The sequence below is a fragment of the Anopheles ziemanni genome, chromosome 2 (assembly GCF_943734765.1).
Source record: "Anopheles ziemanni chromosome 2, idAnoZiCoDA_A2_x.2, whole genome shotgun sequence".
NCBI lineage: Eukaryota > Metazoa > Arthropoda > Insecta > Diptera > Culicidae > Anopheles > Anopheles ziemanni.
Genome location: NC_080705.1, coordinates 8,127,970 through 8,144,158, shown reverse-complemented (window position 1 = coordinate 8,144,158; position 16,189 = coordinate 8,127,970). Strand labels below are relative to the sequence as shown.

Genomic DNA, 16,189 nt, shown 5'->3' with positions numbered 1-16,189 from the left:
TCTTCGAACGGATGAAGAACGGAGTCCTTAAGCTTCGCAGTACATATTTTGGGATTGGTCCCCGGTTTTTGGTGCCAACCATGTGTCTCTGGAGTGCAACAGTATTGTGAAGGTATGTTATTTTAGCTATCTTCCTGACAAATCCAAAAAAAGTATCCCTTTGCTTTGGGTAGCCTCACTATCCGGCAAGTTTGATTTTTTTTTTCTCTCCCGTAGAAATAACGAAACATCTACAAATCAACAAATAGGTAACCGCTTTCAATGGCAAACGTTGGAGTGCTTATGATTCGATAATTATGTTTTAACAAATTTTCCTACAAACCTTTCCACATTCCGCTCGCCACCGCGGACTGTATCGAAGCAATAAAAATTACTAATTAACGATGGGGTCGACTAGTTAACGTTAAAAGAAACCCATTCCTTTCCCTTTTACTACTGTTATTCACTTTGCTAAACATCGTTTATCCCGTTTTTGCCGACGTATGATTCGACGAAGGATCGATTCAATGGCGACTCCCCTTCTTGGAGAACGAACGAAATTGAGATTTACACCTACTTGGTAATGATGATTTTCAATATTTACAAAATGTTTGGGCTAGAGATGTGTCGTACAGCGCCTCATGAACGTGTCTTTATGGTTGCTCGCTTCTTATACTCGTGAACAGGCTTTGCTGGTTTGTCGCTAGTTTTCCAATTATCCAACCCGATAGCCAGGATGTGTGTTGCCTACTATCCCTCCTCACACGAGTGTCCTTTTAGCTAAGTTTCAAGAGCGTTGATTTGTTTTCAATTTCCTTCCCGCAGTGTCGTGGCACAAGGAATAATCATCGACATCGGCCAGTGTTAGTACTTCCGTGTTAGTAGTTTTTCCTAACTAAAACCACCAAACCACAAGAGCCCAAGTGTAAAATTCTAACATTTACCCTATCCTACGGTGAAATTGCGAGATGTTCGTGAGGAGTGAGATGTGATCCTAGAGCGAGAAAAACTGGCTTAGACTCTAAGCGTCTTGCTGCCTACCCTATCCCTCTCTCTTCCTGTCGAGTGTCTGATGAGGAATGGGTAAGCGTCTCAAATCAAATTCAATAACCAACCTCCTCCCTCCCCACCCGCGAGGGGAAGGAGAATATCTCCGTCTACAAGGCGGCCCTAGGCTCACTTATCCGTAAATCGATAAGTAAACCGAACCAAACGCCATAGGCAGGAGGATTCCCGAGGAGTGGATCCCTTTTCCGTCATCTTCTTCTTCTTAAAGCACCGGAAGAAACCTCTCCACTCCGCTGAGATTGTAAAAAACCGTCTAATTAAACAAATTTCTAATCGACCGCTACCCGTTTGTGGCCACGCCCGATTGTGCCAGTGAACGATTGGTTCGTATCACTTTCGTATTCGTCCGCTTGTTTACCGCCAACAAATTTGCTACTAACCACTTGCCACCGGAACGCGATCCGGCGAAGCAGGTCAATGGGACGAGGTCATGATGATGACATCCGGTGCGGACTTCCGGATGTCGGCCCCGTAGGAACCACCGTTCGACCGGGCCGTGCCTCCGCCACCGCCTGCCCCGCCACCACCACCACCACCACCACCACCTCCACTCCCGTCCGCTAGGTTTCGTTCGAGGATGATTTTTTGATGGTGTGTATGCGGGTGCGGGTGTGTGTGGGTGTGACCGTGGGTGTGGGAATGGGAATGGCCACCGCTTCCATGGTGCGGTTCGTCTCCACCGACCCCACGGTCTTCGTAGCCGCCCGAGCCCGGTGGCGAAAGGTCCTCCAGCTCGATCCGGCTCACCTTGGAGCTCTTGGCACCGGTTCCGCCGTCAAGCGTCCCCCCGTGGTGATGGTGGTGATGATGATGGTGGTGTTTCACCCTCGGGGGTGGTGGTGTCACCGAGGGAAGTTGCTGCTGTTCGAGCTGCTGTTGCTGCTGCTGTTGCTGCTGTTGTTGGCTCTCGTAGCCGAATGTGGAGAAGCGTATGCTGTTTTGTAGCTGGTTGGGTGATTGGTTTACCTTATTCTTAAACACTGGCTGAAACAGTGATTCCCTGCAAGGACAGAGGAAAGCGTATTGAAGGTGAGTGTATGTAAAATTGAGATCATTCCGAGATAAAGGCACCTACCTAGTTTGACACGCCATATCACACATTGCTCCACCGTCGCGCCCAAGAGTTCCGGATCGCGACAACGGATCCTCGTGGTAGCTCCCTCGCAAAATATCCTGCGGATCCGCTTTGATGTCTATCCGGCTACTGAACATGTGGCTTCCAGCGTTCCCTCCTCCACTGCCGGCACTTCCACTCCCGACACTACCCACGGCCATATCCCGGTAGTACTGACCGCTGCCTACGTTCGTCGTGCTCCCTCCCTCGAGCACGTTGATCGGATCCTTGTCAAAGGCGGGCGGTGGCAGCTTGGTTATGTCCAGGTCGACCAACTTCTTCGTCGAATGGCGCCCGAGCTCGTTCAGCTTGCTTTCCCGCGACTGCCGGATGTGCTCCCGGATGATCTTATGGTCGCGAATGATCTTGCGCACGCAGTTGAACAGGAACAGCACGATCATACCGCCAAGGATCAGCCCGAACACGATCACGATGATGATGACATGCTCGGATTGGGCTGCCACTTGTTTCTGCGATATAGCGTAGAAATACACATGAGGACATGTAATACTAACGAAAAGGGTGATGAAACCACAAACCTGACACTCGTCCTCGTCCCACCGGAAGCGACAGTTGATGCGTCCATTACACCGCAGCTTTTCATCGATGCACGTCGCATCCTCACAGTCGTACTCGTTGTCCTCGCAGGCTGTAACCAAAACCGGAAGACGACATTTAGACCCTCCCCTCACTCACATCCCTTCAGGCGCATCCCTCGCATACTCACTTTCACCAGCGGCCTTCTCCCGGTATGCGGTGAACAGGATGGAGAAGGTCGAGTTGATGGCGGCCGCCTCGGCGAAGAACCGGATGTGTAGGACGTTCGTGCGCGACACGACCGAGTCCGCAATAGAGCCGCAAAAGTTTTTCAGTCTGCAAAGGAGCGTCGACAACAATTTACATTAAAAACAGCAGGATGGAGTTAGGTTCCGCCCCGGAACGCCAAGAGACATTCCGGGAGGAAAATGGTTGCGTAGGATGGCGGCACACCATTACCTCGATGGCAAATCCGTTCGTTCGGTGAACACATCCACAAAGTTGCTCTCGCAGTCGTTCGGTCGCTCCAACTTGAACTTGAGGAACGAAAGTTGAATCTGAGCGAATGAAGAAGAGATGTGGTATTAATTTCCTGCATGATTTCAAACGGTATCATTTTGCTATTTGAATTGTTTGATTCGTTTATTTACATTATTATTAAAATCATTATCCATTTGTTTTCTTGTGTTAATGTTTTGTTAGCAAGAGGGAACATATTTGTGTTTTTGGTGAATGTCCTACGAAAGAAAGAATTCAGTTGAATTGTTATAGAGCAATTGTTTGCTTGGTTTACTTTACGATTGTACTTTGAATAGATATTGGAGAAAATAAGTGAAACCATCTATTTTCATGCATGTCTTTCCGAAGGAGAGGTTTGCTTATTTACTTGTCGTATAAATTCCTTATATTACTTGTTTTTAAATCAAATATTTGGAACTTTCCCATGTCGTTTCATCATTTAAAGACATTTTATTCTATTAAAACATGATATAATTCAAATATTTGTGTGTTTAAAATTGTTAACAATTATTGATATTCCGTTTTTCAATTATTTCGTAATAAAATTTTGAGAGTTGTTGCAAAAAATGATATTTCTAATAAACCTCTACGGATAATATAAGTAATTTAAACCTCGCAATAGTTGACTGGAGCTAGTTATGTGGCGTTGTATGTTTCCGTATGTTTCCAATCAACTTCTCTCTGGTGTGAGCTTATCTTACCTTCCACCCCTCGGCCACCGTCACCACCCACATGCAGTCGAGCGAAAGCCCATGCTCGATCACGGTCTGCTGCTTTTCCCGCGGCACGTCCGTTCGGTTGATGAACCCTTCCATGCCGGACACTTCCATCCGGCAGCTCTCATCGTCGTAGACTGCTGCGGAAGAAGGACACAAAACCCAAAACCCCTGTAGTGTGTGGCAGAAGGTCGGAAAAGTCACCAATCACTTACACGAGGTGGGGCGCGGAACGTAGTCGTACACGATGACAAACCCCTGGTACTCGATGTTCTCGTCCGAGTGAAAGTGCAGCCACAGGAAGCGCTCCTTGGAGGTGATCATCGGTGGGTAGGTCTGACCGCAGTACTTACCGATCAGGGTGGAAAACCCGTGCGCACCATCGCGAACCTGGCGGAGGAAAAGCGATGTAGAGTTATTGGATGGTTCCGGAGTCGAAGACTCGTGCCTTACCTCGAGATAGTCGTACTTGCAGTCCTCCGATGGTTCTATGTAGAAGTGGTCCCGGAAGTCGAGCCGCACCAGGAAACCGACCGGTGCCTCCAGCACCACCACGCAGTCGCTGTTGTTCGGGTAGTTGCCCGGCCAGCCCGGATTGTAGAGCGTCTTCAGGTCCGGATCGCCCATGGTGAACGATTCGCAGTGCGGCAGGGCGGACGCTCCGGCGTACTCCGGGGGAACGGCCCGCTGGTAGCGGATGTCCCGGCGCGGTATGAAGCTGACCGCACCCTCCCGGTCGAGGTTGATGATGTCGGCGGCCACGAAGGCGTTCACTTCCGCCGCGGAGTCCGCTCCGACGCCGCCATACGGGGGCAGTTGTTCCGGCCGGACCACGGTTTCGGACGTCGGCGCAACGGCAATGGGAACGGGTTGATAGACGGGAGCCTCACTGGCAGCGACTGACGTCACTAGAAGCAGGCCTGCTGAGATTAGAAAGGAAGACGAAACCGAAAGTCAAACTCCCAACCTTCGCTCCGAAGTATGCAAATCCTTACCTGCCAATACATTGGCACCGAACAGGAAAATTCGCAGGCAGCCATGGAAACTCATCCTTACACAATCTCGCTGTCTCCCTCTCTCTCCCTTCGTTCTTGCAGTCACTTCTTGCGATTCTTATCTTTACAAACACCTTCCAAAGTGAGTTAATTTTCACTTTAAGTTGAGCGTTTCCTTTGTGGCATTACGGGAAAAAATCACCACGCTTGTTGCTACACTGAGACAGCTTTCCTTTTTGCCACCTCCGAAGCGATTCGCTTTATTTGTGCTTTTATTTTTCCGATTCCGGTTCCTTTCACCTTTTTGCATCCAATTTGGGGCCGTTTTCCAACCCCCGGAACGACTGCGAAAGTGCTGGCGTTGGCAGAAATTGAGCAAATGGACCGAAAGTTTGCCTCAAACGCACACAAACACACAAACCGACACTGGGTCGGTTCCTATTATTCCTTTCGGAAAGAATATTTTCTTTCCCTCCCCCTTCGGTCCTCCAGCGTTACAATTGCCCCCTTTTCCCCCCGCACGAAATCCCTTCTTTGGTGGGGCTCCCCGGGGAACGGAGAAAACGAAGGGAAGGAAAATGGAATGGACTCGGTTTTGGTCCGAGCTAACGAGTAAATGTAATCATTTACTTAGCGAGCCATACCGGCCACTTACGGCCAGCTTCCTTTGGCCAGCTTGCGCGCCGTGGTTAATTTAGGATTTTTTCCGACGGCTTCCTTTCCCCGGCGACGGTGGCGGTGGTGGCGGTGGCGGCGGCGGTGACCGTTTCTCGACGACGTAGGTGTGTCCCGCGAAACTGCCTTAAAAACACTTCCATTAGTAATCCCCTTCGGCCTTTTAAGGGTTGGGTTTTGGGTGCGTTCGATGTTGATGGCGCCTTTTTTTGTTTTGCTCCTGAAATGGGGAAGGAAAAAGAGAAAACTCGGTAAGAAGAGGCATCCATATCCGCGTACGTTCCAACCTTCCTCGGGAAATAAAAAAAGGGGCCTACCCTCGTCCCCGGGTAGGAGGGAGATATAGGCAATCAGTCACGTTCAGTCACAGCAACTCCGCAAATAAATTCGATTTGGCAGACGATGCCCTCCCGATGCGGCGAAGGTGGAGGTACCACTCCACTGCGGCCCCAAACACAACAACAGCAAACAATGATCAACTAATCAACTCACAGGCAAGCCGACCTTCGGTGCTCGGATGCTGCTCCCACGGTCGGGGCGGGGAGAAACCGGCCGGTTTCCGTTTAAAAATATGTTCTTCTTATGAACACATCAATCTTTATCGGAGAGTGGGGAAAACCAGGCGTGGGGAGGAGGAAAAACGGGGCTGGGAAAAGTAGACATACGGGAACCGAAACGTCGGCCGATGATTGCTGATCGATTGCCAAACATGTAAATGATAAATGACACACGAAAGATGACGTGCCACGGAGAGATACGTTTCAAGGCAGCGGGAGTTACACCCAAAAGACGGGCAGGGGAAAAAAGGGTGGGGGGGGGGGAGGAGGAGTTGAAGGTCAGAGGATTGTCCTCGGAAATGAAGTAAAATTGAAGAATGTACTTTCGAACGGAACGGAGGTTCGGGGAGAGCAAACGGTCGGAGGCGGCATCGGTTCCGAGATTGGTTCCGGGAGAATAAAAGTAATCTAACATCGGCGATTCTTTACGAAATTCTTCGGAACTTTGCGCCCAGTTTTATCAACCCCCTTTTTATGTAGAAAAGAAAAGTACTCCTCCGTCTTGTGCGACCGGAAAGCAGGTAGCGAAAGGGCTCTGGCGGGAATTCAAAGCCCGTCCCGGGGGTGAGGAGGCAAGCCCAAGGCCCAAAGCCCACTTGTAAAGGCAACCCGGTTTGGTTTATTTGGGTTTTGGGAAGCTCCAGAATATAAAGGGGGAGGGGGTAAATCGGAAAAGCATTGCGAAAATTAGCACGATAAATCAATTTAACGCTTCATCCTTGGCTGTCACTGGCAGCGAAAAGGCCGGCGAAGAAACGCCCGGTTGGAGTGGAGCAAGCACTTCCACGAAACCGTCTTCAATTGAATCCCGTCCCGTGTACTCTACCGTCGACGCTTGAGGGATGGGGGTTTCCCCCAAATACCTTCCAACCGCTTTGGCGTTTCTTCAAAACCAATTGGACAATTGGACGACGTTCCGAACGGATTTCCACTCTAGCCTCCCAACTTCCCAAACGTCGGGAAGGCTTTTTCATTTCATTTCGAATGTCAGGTGAAAGTGGACCGGACTTGTTCTACCGTGGAAGGGCCCGAATGACGACGACCAGGTTTCCACACACCGAAGAGAAACGGCTCCTCCTGTTTGACTATTTGTTCCGGTCGCCGGCGCACACGGGATTTGATAGTCTAAGCGGATTTGTTGGCCTTCTGGCCTCTTTTTCCCTTTCTGTGCGCCGGTACTACATCTTTATGTGATTCCATGTTTTCTTATGCCCAGACACGACAAACACACACACCGACACACGGGAAACAACGGCCACCGGACGGACTGGGACTAGGAAAAGTGTAGCCCTTTGAAGACCCTTGAACGTCTGTGCTTGAGACGGTTAGGATGCAGCGGACGTGATAAAGGGGAACGGATCCTTTGAAGTTTAATTTTGCATGCTTTAATACACGCACACACACACCCGTTGGTGAAGTCAGCATCAATTTCCACAACATACATTGTCACCACTTCACCATTTCCGGACGCTCGAATGCCCCGGAAGGTATCCGCAGTATACGCAACTTTTAAAGCAGGCAAAAGAAGGAACCGAGATTGTTGTCTTGTCCAACACGGAACATGATAGTATGTTACGGTAACGTTCGCCTACATGCACGGTGGTGGGAGGTGGTGGTACTTAGATCCGAGCTAGAGATAGGTACCATTTTCATCTTCGCAAGAGATTAGATTTGTCATTTCTTTGCCACGGATTACTGTTTAGATACTTCCGTCTAATCTCTGGCTAAAGAAGCAAGTCACTTAATCTTTACTACCTTGTACTCAGTAACATCAGGTTGTCCATCGAGCTTCTTCATGTAACATATTAGAGTAGCGATGGGAAAGGAAAGTTACGTAGGGTTGAAGTGAAACATGGGATTATTTCTCAGAAAATGATGAAGCACTAACGAAGGCTTTAAATAATTGGTATAGTAACCTTTTAATCCTTAGTTCCTTGTCGATACCGTTCTCAAACTGTTTCATAAACATTTCCATTCATCATTTTATTACCTATAAAACGTCAATTGTCGGGTCAATGCTAAAAACAGTTTACTTAAATTATGTTCCTAGAATAATTTTTCTACCAACTTCTGTGAAACGAAAAATGCGGGTCAGTATGTCAAAATGAATATGCTTCGGAGGGCGTTACGACATAAAAACACATCTTTGGAAAAAGAAATCAGATAGAGAGAGGGAGATAGATTGAAAGATAAGAAACAACACCTCTTGAAGAAAGCTCAAGCGGGCAAGCAACAAATTTAATAAACCTTCCGAGAAACGGAACTGTGTCCCTCCGTGCCTTGGGAGTTGTGAAGAACCAAAAAATTATGAACTATTACACGAGTTCTGACAATAACATCCCCGATCCATCCCCTTTCCGCAGAATCCAGTCGAGCTTGAATACACATCTCATGGGGGAAAGGAAAGTGTTCTCCTAAATCTGGCCGTCCGGCAAATCGACTTTTCCGGAAGGGTTGGGTTCACAAATTGAATAAATATTAATCTGGCTATATCATTCAATCGGTTCGGGGGTTCCTCAGCGGAGGGATGAAGAAAAACATTACATAGTGGTCGCTTGCGTTTGGATTTAAGGATTGGAAGGTAGAGCGGATGTTGTCCATCCTGCCGGACAGGAAGGAACAGGACCGAAGAAGATGTTTAATGATGTTTGCTGAGGTTTCCGGAGACTTTCCCTCCCCTGGAGGGCCGCCCTGAGAACGGATGAACGGGCCGCAGCGAAAGAAAAAAAGGGACCAGAATTTCCCTGGCATGCGGTTGCACCGTGGGAGGGCTTCACGCACACCGAGCGATGGCCGAGCTGGTGCCAACCACCCGTGTCAAGATGCCAGAACGATCATCGTCGCCGGCTCCGGAGCGTGAGCAGAAGGTGCGAATGAGCTCCGACGGAACCGTTCGAGCGTGCGAGCCACGTATGGTTCGGGTTCGGGGCTCGGGTGTGATATCGAGATGACGAGACCCGACGGACGTCCGGTGATCCGCCCTATCGGGCAGCCCGGGAGAGATTGTCGCCTCCGTCAATTGCTTGGGTCGATGCCAGGCAACGAAACGTGTGCGCCCTTGGAAAACCCTCCGCATGCTCCGGGAACGCGTCGTCGTGATTAAGCAAATCAAATTAATGCACGATTCAACGGCCATGGCCAGATAACCTTGCGAAACGCCCTGTGCGTGCGTTCGTGGGCGGCTTCTTCCTCACCCCTCCTCCTCCTCCTACTCATTCCCCTCCCAACCGCGGCCCAATCCGCATTTGCGTTGAGTGGCAAAACAAATATCGTCAATTAGGGATCCAACCGCCGTGACAAATTCGGGTTTAGGTGAGCGAATGATAAATTATTCGTCTTGCTTGATTTGATAAAAGGGCCGAGCATTCCGGGAACCCGGTTGAAGCGTGGGGCCTTCACCTAGAGCCTGTGCGTTTTGTGTACGCAGGGATTAAAGGATTGAGGATGCGAGCGAGCATGTGAACAAAAAGTCTAGAACAAGCGTACAAATTACAACAAGGCCAACGGCTTCAAAGGGCCTTCTTAACCTTTCGCTCGTTTGGGAGAATGTTTTAGCACATTCTTGATTTGGTGAAATTAATGCCGGGTAATCAGGGCTTTCGCACATCGAGTGTTAAAATCGCCCAAAGAAGGGTTTTCCACGAACAACTAGCGAATACCGAAAAATATATCAATATATTATTCGCTTGTTTAAAAGTATTTTACTGTTACATGTAAATTGCACTTTTAAAGCTATGTAAAAGTCTCTTTCTCGCTTGGCATTTAAAAGTTGATACGCATCGTTAAGAAAAACAATAATTTCTTATGAAAACTAGTTCGTGATTTGCCTATTTTTCAATATCTATGCACACTAGATCTTCAACAAGATCAAGTCATTATTCACAAGAAGAAATTCCTTTCGATTTGAATTTCAACCGTACTTTTCAACCAATGAAAAAATAAAGCCATAGAACTGTATTTACTTATCAAAACTGATTTGAAATGTTAAATTCTTCCTACGCACTTTTCCTCACTTGTACGGGTGTTTGTGATTAGGAAAGTTTTTAACACTTCATAATACATTCCTTCTTTAACAGAGATCAAGTTATTTGAACAATTGAAACATGAAAGTGTCACTGGAAGAAATCTTAAATGGTTAGAGCCTTGAAATTACAATTGCATTTAATAATCCATGAATCCGTACTTTTCAATCAGTGAAAAACGGTTTTGGTTAAAGCCGGAGAATTGTTTCTACTGATGAAAATGATGATCTGAAATGTCAAATACTACCAACGCACTTTTGTCAACTGGAAACTCGCTGTGGAAACAGTTTGTCTTCTTCGCACGTTCCTAAGAACCGTTCCTCTCCGGAAAAGCACCCCCGCCGGACAGATTAAATTGATATTCTTATCAGATTGGTGATGACTTGAGATTGTATCAAACAGCTACCGGTAATGCTCAGTTGCAACTAGAATTGTTCCGGTTCGTTGTCTGGTGCTCGTTGCGAAAGCGGAAGCGTCGGGAACGGGAAAAAGCAATCCATACAAACGATATAATGAAGAGGTGTCATTAATCAAGCGCTTTACTGGGCGGGAACAGGGGGATGGATGGTTTTGAATTGGAGCTTGGAGAAAAATGCGCTCGGGCGTTTCAAATTTCTGCCCGGAAAAACTGAAGATGATGTTTTAGACTGTCGTCTTTGTTTTCTCCATTCCTTTGGTTCGCCTCTGTTTTATTTCATTTCATCTCGCACAAACGGTGCCTCAAGTGGGGCGATTTATTTTCCTTGCAGTACAGCAGCACAGTCGGGGCCGCAGTTGGGCCACCCGGACACGGTGTGCGCACACATACCGGAACGAGAGAGAAGAAAAAAAAAAGCCGGAAAAGTAACGAGTACACAATGGCAATTTTCGCTCGCAACACGAAAATCATTTCACTGTGCAAGACGTTGACATCTTGATCATCCCTTCCATCAAACCGGACGTTCTCCGTGTTCCCCCCGTCGTCCGTGCGCGCGCGGAGGTGAGAAATTTGGTTGACAATTTCCGAAGAATGATTTTTGCCCATCATTTTTCCTCCAGGGCGCGCGCGAAATCGAGCCTCACCTCAAGCTGTCACTTTCATCCCACTCATTTCCCATCCCTCGGGCGAGTAGGGGGAGGGGCGGGGAGGTCGATTGGGTGGCATTCGGCGTTAATGAACCAATTCTCTTCCGGAATTGCCGTCCACTTCAGGCGACCCTCACACACCCACACACATCATGGTGGAAAAATTGAGAGATCGATCAAAAAGGTAAGCACATGGCGAAAGGGGGAAGAAGAACGAATGAAAGGAAACTGCCTACAAGGGCGGAATAATTTCGTTCCTTGCCATCCTGATTTTCACACACACACATATACACACACACATACACACCCGATCACAATCGCCCGCGGACACAATGGACTTCCTCCACTTGCGATAAAACCTTCCTGCAGCTTCCGGGGCCAGTTGTCGCCCCGGCTACCGGGCGTTTGTTTGTGTGTGTGTGTGTGTGTGTGTGTGTGTGTGGGAGGGTGGGGGAAAACCATGAGACCACACGGGCCTAAGGACAGGCAGCGCCATCCCGGTTCGCTTCCGTTCGACATCCAACGACTGCTTCCGTCGCATTTAGGGCTGATACATTTTGAATGAAATTCGTCCGTCGTGGAAAAACCAAGGACCTACCGAACCGCGAAGGAGAGAAAGAGAGAGAGAAAAGGAATGAAGATGGAAGTCAACAAAAAAAAAAAAACCGTGCGAACAATATGAATTGTGCGAGCGAAGGAGTAATAAAATGCCGATTTAATAAAATGTTTATTTATTGGAACGCATAAGAAACGCAATTTTTTGCCCAAACGCGAACGGCGAACGGGGACGGGACCGTCTGCAATGGGTCGCAGAGCGGTGGGGAGGGAGTGTGTGGACAAATTGTAAAAGTAAGGACGTAAAAGAAAGAAAGAAAAACAAAACCCCCAGCGGGAAAAAGCGAGTCCGTTTCGGTGGAGTAAGATTGTACTTCCGTAAAACCCGTGGACTCGCAGCAGAAGATCGTTTAGCTTTTCCTCGGAGCGATTGGCAAATGGACCTCGAGCTTTTGCAATGAGTCTGTGGAGTGGAGTGGGTGGAAAATTCCACTCCGGCCAAAGACCTGCTAGTATGCCGAAGGTTTTCCTTTTTTTCTCTCCCCCATCCATCGCCCTTTCGCTATTTCGAATTTAGTCACGTGCAATGTTAACGTTCATGGTTCACTGTACGCGTATGATGTGTGTGTGTGTGGAGGTTGGCCTGTGGCTACCAAACGAGCACGATCCGGTACCGGCGCTAGCAATAGCTGCAGGATGTAGTAATTTTCGAGCTGGCTGGATAGAAATAGGAACTAAAATGTACGAATTTTCCTCTTACAAGCACGCAGGGAGGGAAGGAAAGGGACGGTGTGTCTCGCTCTCTGTAGACGTGGAGTATGATGTCAGCAAATACTCCTACTTTCACATACACACACATTCGACCACATTACAGGGTTGTCGCTGGTGGCGTTGGCGTTCTTAACTGACACTCTTCGGGTTTCGTTGCTGCTGAAAGTTAAAACTTCTCGGACCATTGGGGGGGAGTGGGGAATGCTGGGTCTTGCCCGGAAGTCACCGGAACATGTCGTGAAAAACGAGGCCTGTACGGCATTGTGACAGGCCCGCCTGACGTCAGTGCGCAGGTTATGGTGCAGCGGGTTTTGCAGCGAACCGGAACTACGGAACGGAACGGAAAGGACTCGGACAAATACCAGCACTTGGATGGAACGTAAAAAAAGACGCAGATACGGCCGGGGAAAGGAGGGGGCAACTGGAACTTGCATCGGACGTGGTGTTCCTTACACCTCATGCCCCATCTCCCGGTGGGTCTTTCGCCGGACGCCTGATTGCAAGACATCCGTTGAAGCGAGCAATGATGGCAAAAGTTAGCCAGAAGGAACTGACCGAAACACAATTCACTCCATCAAAAAGGACCAAATGCGGGTGCGAGAGGGTGGGAAATGTGCTGGGGGAAGGGAAGAAAAAACCAGAAAACAATCCCACGACCAGGAAATGGTTGTCCGTCCGGTTGTTCGTCGGCAAAAAGCGACCGACCGGGTCCGGAATGGAAATGGGTCAGAGAAAACTTGTTATCGGTGGGCATAATTATGAGTGAGAACTAATTCCATCCCAGCACGGGATGGTATAAGGAAAGGGGCGAAAAGGGACAAGAGACGGCGAGGGATAAAACTATGGGTGGGAAAAAAGAAATGTATCCCAAAAGTTTTGGGCGAACAGCAGACCTAATTCGGAACCGCTTCGGCTTTGGTCGATCGTTTCAAGGTTTCGATCCTCGGATGCACCGAGACTTTTTTCCACTGCACACAGTGCACAGTGAAACTGATAGCGACACGTTTTTCCGAATTGTTATGCAAAGAAAAACGCCTTCCGTTATGTTAATTTGCGACGAATTCTTATATCGGATAAATGTTGACAGTTGAAAATTCGAATACACTGTATCGGTATTAGAAAGGTGGTTGGAACAATTGGCAAACTTTCACAATAAATATTGCTCTTAACATTGTTTTTCCATTGTTTTTGAAATAGACTTTTAGTTCTCGAGCAGATTAACTTTTTCGTTCGATTATTTAAATCTTTCTTAAACCTTTTTCATAAGACAATAGTTTCGTTAACTACTTTTAGAAATCACATTTTCCGTACAGTTTCCACCGATTCCCCACGTAAGATTAATATAAATCAAGTTTATGAACCAAATCGACGGAAAAAGAACCAAGTACCTCGCGGGAAGGCCGGGAAAACCCCCCACCCTAACTCCGAGGGCAATTTTATTTATTGGCCTGCCCGCACAGTCGTCTCACTGTGCGCGGCGCTGAAGCATGCGTCGACCGGCGAGGAGCGGGCTCGAGTTCAGGAAAAGTTCGAAAAGCTCCGGAAATGGACGGAAAACACAGGAAAACGAGCGCGAACGGAAGCCGGAGCGAGGCGATGAAACGTTGAGTTGGGAGGGAAAAATAAGACCGGGTCAGAGAAATACCCTTTATACATCCCATCTCATTCTCCCTATCGCTCTCTCTTTCTCTCCCTGTCTCTCTCGCCCTGTCCCTGTCACCCTCATTTAGTTTGAGTTATTATAGCTTTAATATTCAATAGAAATGCAGTTCCATTCGAAGGGACATGCTGAGAGCCATTAAGTCAAATCTAACGGTATTAGGACGGGTTTGAACAGGGAGGGAAAAAAAGCAAGGAGAAGGAAAGAGGAGAGACCATAACTTTCCGTCCGGGAAAGGCACGTTGCTGGAACGACCCTTCCGCTTGCAGCAGCGTGCAGTGCGTCCGGGAAAACTATCCACTAATCTGCGGTTGCGCTATTTCGCCACAGGACAAACTTGGCCGTTAGATGATGGCACTTTGCATCTGACGGTCGGGCTCGGATGCAGGTTTTCCCGTGCTCGAGGTACGTGTGTGTGTGTGCGCGAATATATACCAAGCATCATGATGCAGCTGCATCGAGTGGAATAAAAATATGTTAGTCCTGCACAACGCTCGTTTTTCCTCCCATCACGATCGCTCGTAATCGTATTTGAAAATTCTTCGCCCTTCAATTTTCCTCCCTTCCCTCCTCCTTCAACGGCCTCGAGGGGGGAGCCGGAAGAGGATTATTTCATTCGCAGCCGACACGTAGCCGAACCGAAACCGTTTGCACAAACCGGACAAACGTGAACGGCAAACGGTATGTGTTTGGTTGGCATTAAAATTGCAAATTGAAGAGCCATTAACTAAAAATAGGATCAAGTGTGTGTTCTGCCTGTGCCGGGCAGAAAATACCCGCACACTGGAGCACCTGCGCTAGCGCCGGGGCCGGGATCGCTTTTCGTCCCGGCGACATCTTCGTCCGAGGGAAAAAATATGGCAACATAAGCAATCGCTTGTTACAATCTGCCACCACCGCCGATGTCCGAGCTTTCCTTCGCCGGTATGTCCCGGTAATGTAACGCTTACTAAACAGGGCGGCGCGTGTCACCGCTCTCTACGCTAGCGCCACAAACTTTCCCCATTAAACTTGGAAAATGAAATAACGAGCCCCGGGGCCACGGCGCGACATACAACGGACGACGACAAGACAAGCGACAACAGAACTTTGGCCGGCTTTTCCCGGTTTCCCGGGGCCAACCGGAGTTGTGCCGAGCGGTGGAGTGAAGTGTGCGCCCCTTTTTCCTAAACACCGTAAGCCTTTGGCCGAAAACGAGCGAACCACTTGTTATTGAAAGTTCCTTTATTTGGGCCTCGCCCGTTTATTGCCGCTTTGAACGATAGTTCGTTCTCGTTCGCGGTTTCCTTGTGGGCCCCCTCGCGAGAAGAGCCAACTTTTCCGAAAGCCTCTTCTGGAGGCCTTCTTGTAGAAATGTTTTCCTCCTTTTCATCGGTTACGCTCGATCGGCATGTGGAGGTTGCTGTCCTCCGTTCCGTTGTGTAAAGAAAACTATCTTTCCAACCGCGGAAGGGACCGTTTTTCCACTGGTTTTTTCTTTACTTTTTCTTGCTGCTTTTCGGTACACGATAAATCCGGTGAAAAACATCCCCACCCGCAAGATGCGGCTCCGAAAGGATGGCGGAAACCCGAAGTTTGTTTCGGCGATGTAAACAAATAATAAAAATGAATGCTAGGGATGAAAAAAGCCGACCGAAAACAAAAAATGCTCGAACGAAGAGGCGAGAGAAAACAAATACGCGCGAGCGAACCTCAAGCCTAATGCATCGCAAGGCTGGTTCTGGTTGGAACATCGCTTTACGCCATGTTTCTTTGTTTTTTAGGACGCAGCAAAGTATCTCCCTTTTGCGTCAACCAGAGGACGTAAGCCTTGGTCGTTGTTTTAACTCCAATGAACCAAAACAGGCATTAAAAGAGATGGTAAAGATTTCGCGCAGCACAAGTTCATTCCCTTCTACCCCCGTCGGAAAAGGGGGGCCACGCAGTTGGAGGGGGAGGGGCTGGGAGGCAATGGAA

General features: G+C 48.5%; 1 protein-coding gene across 1 annotated transcript; it reads right to left on the bottom strand.

Annotated features, from left to right (window-relative positions):
- Positions 1-1,461: 1,461 nt before the first annotated feature.
- Positions 1,462-4,983, bottom strand: LOC131293522 (uncharacterized). Its single transcript, XM_058321601.1, has 9 exons — positions 4,929-4,983; positions 4,387-4,853; positions 4,149-4,323; positions 3,919-4,073; positions 3,158-3,255; positions 2,889-3,034; positions 2,701-2,810; positions 2,123-2,631; positions 1,462-2,047 (listed from the first exon to the last, which is right to left on the bottom strand). The coding sequence occupies exons 1-9, from the start codon at positions 4,981-4,983 to the stop codon at positions 1,462-1,464; spliced, it is 2,301 nt and encodes a 766-aa protein (XP_058177584.1).
- Positions 4,984-16,189: the final 11,206 nt, after the last annotated feature.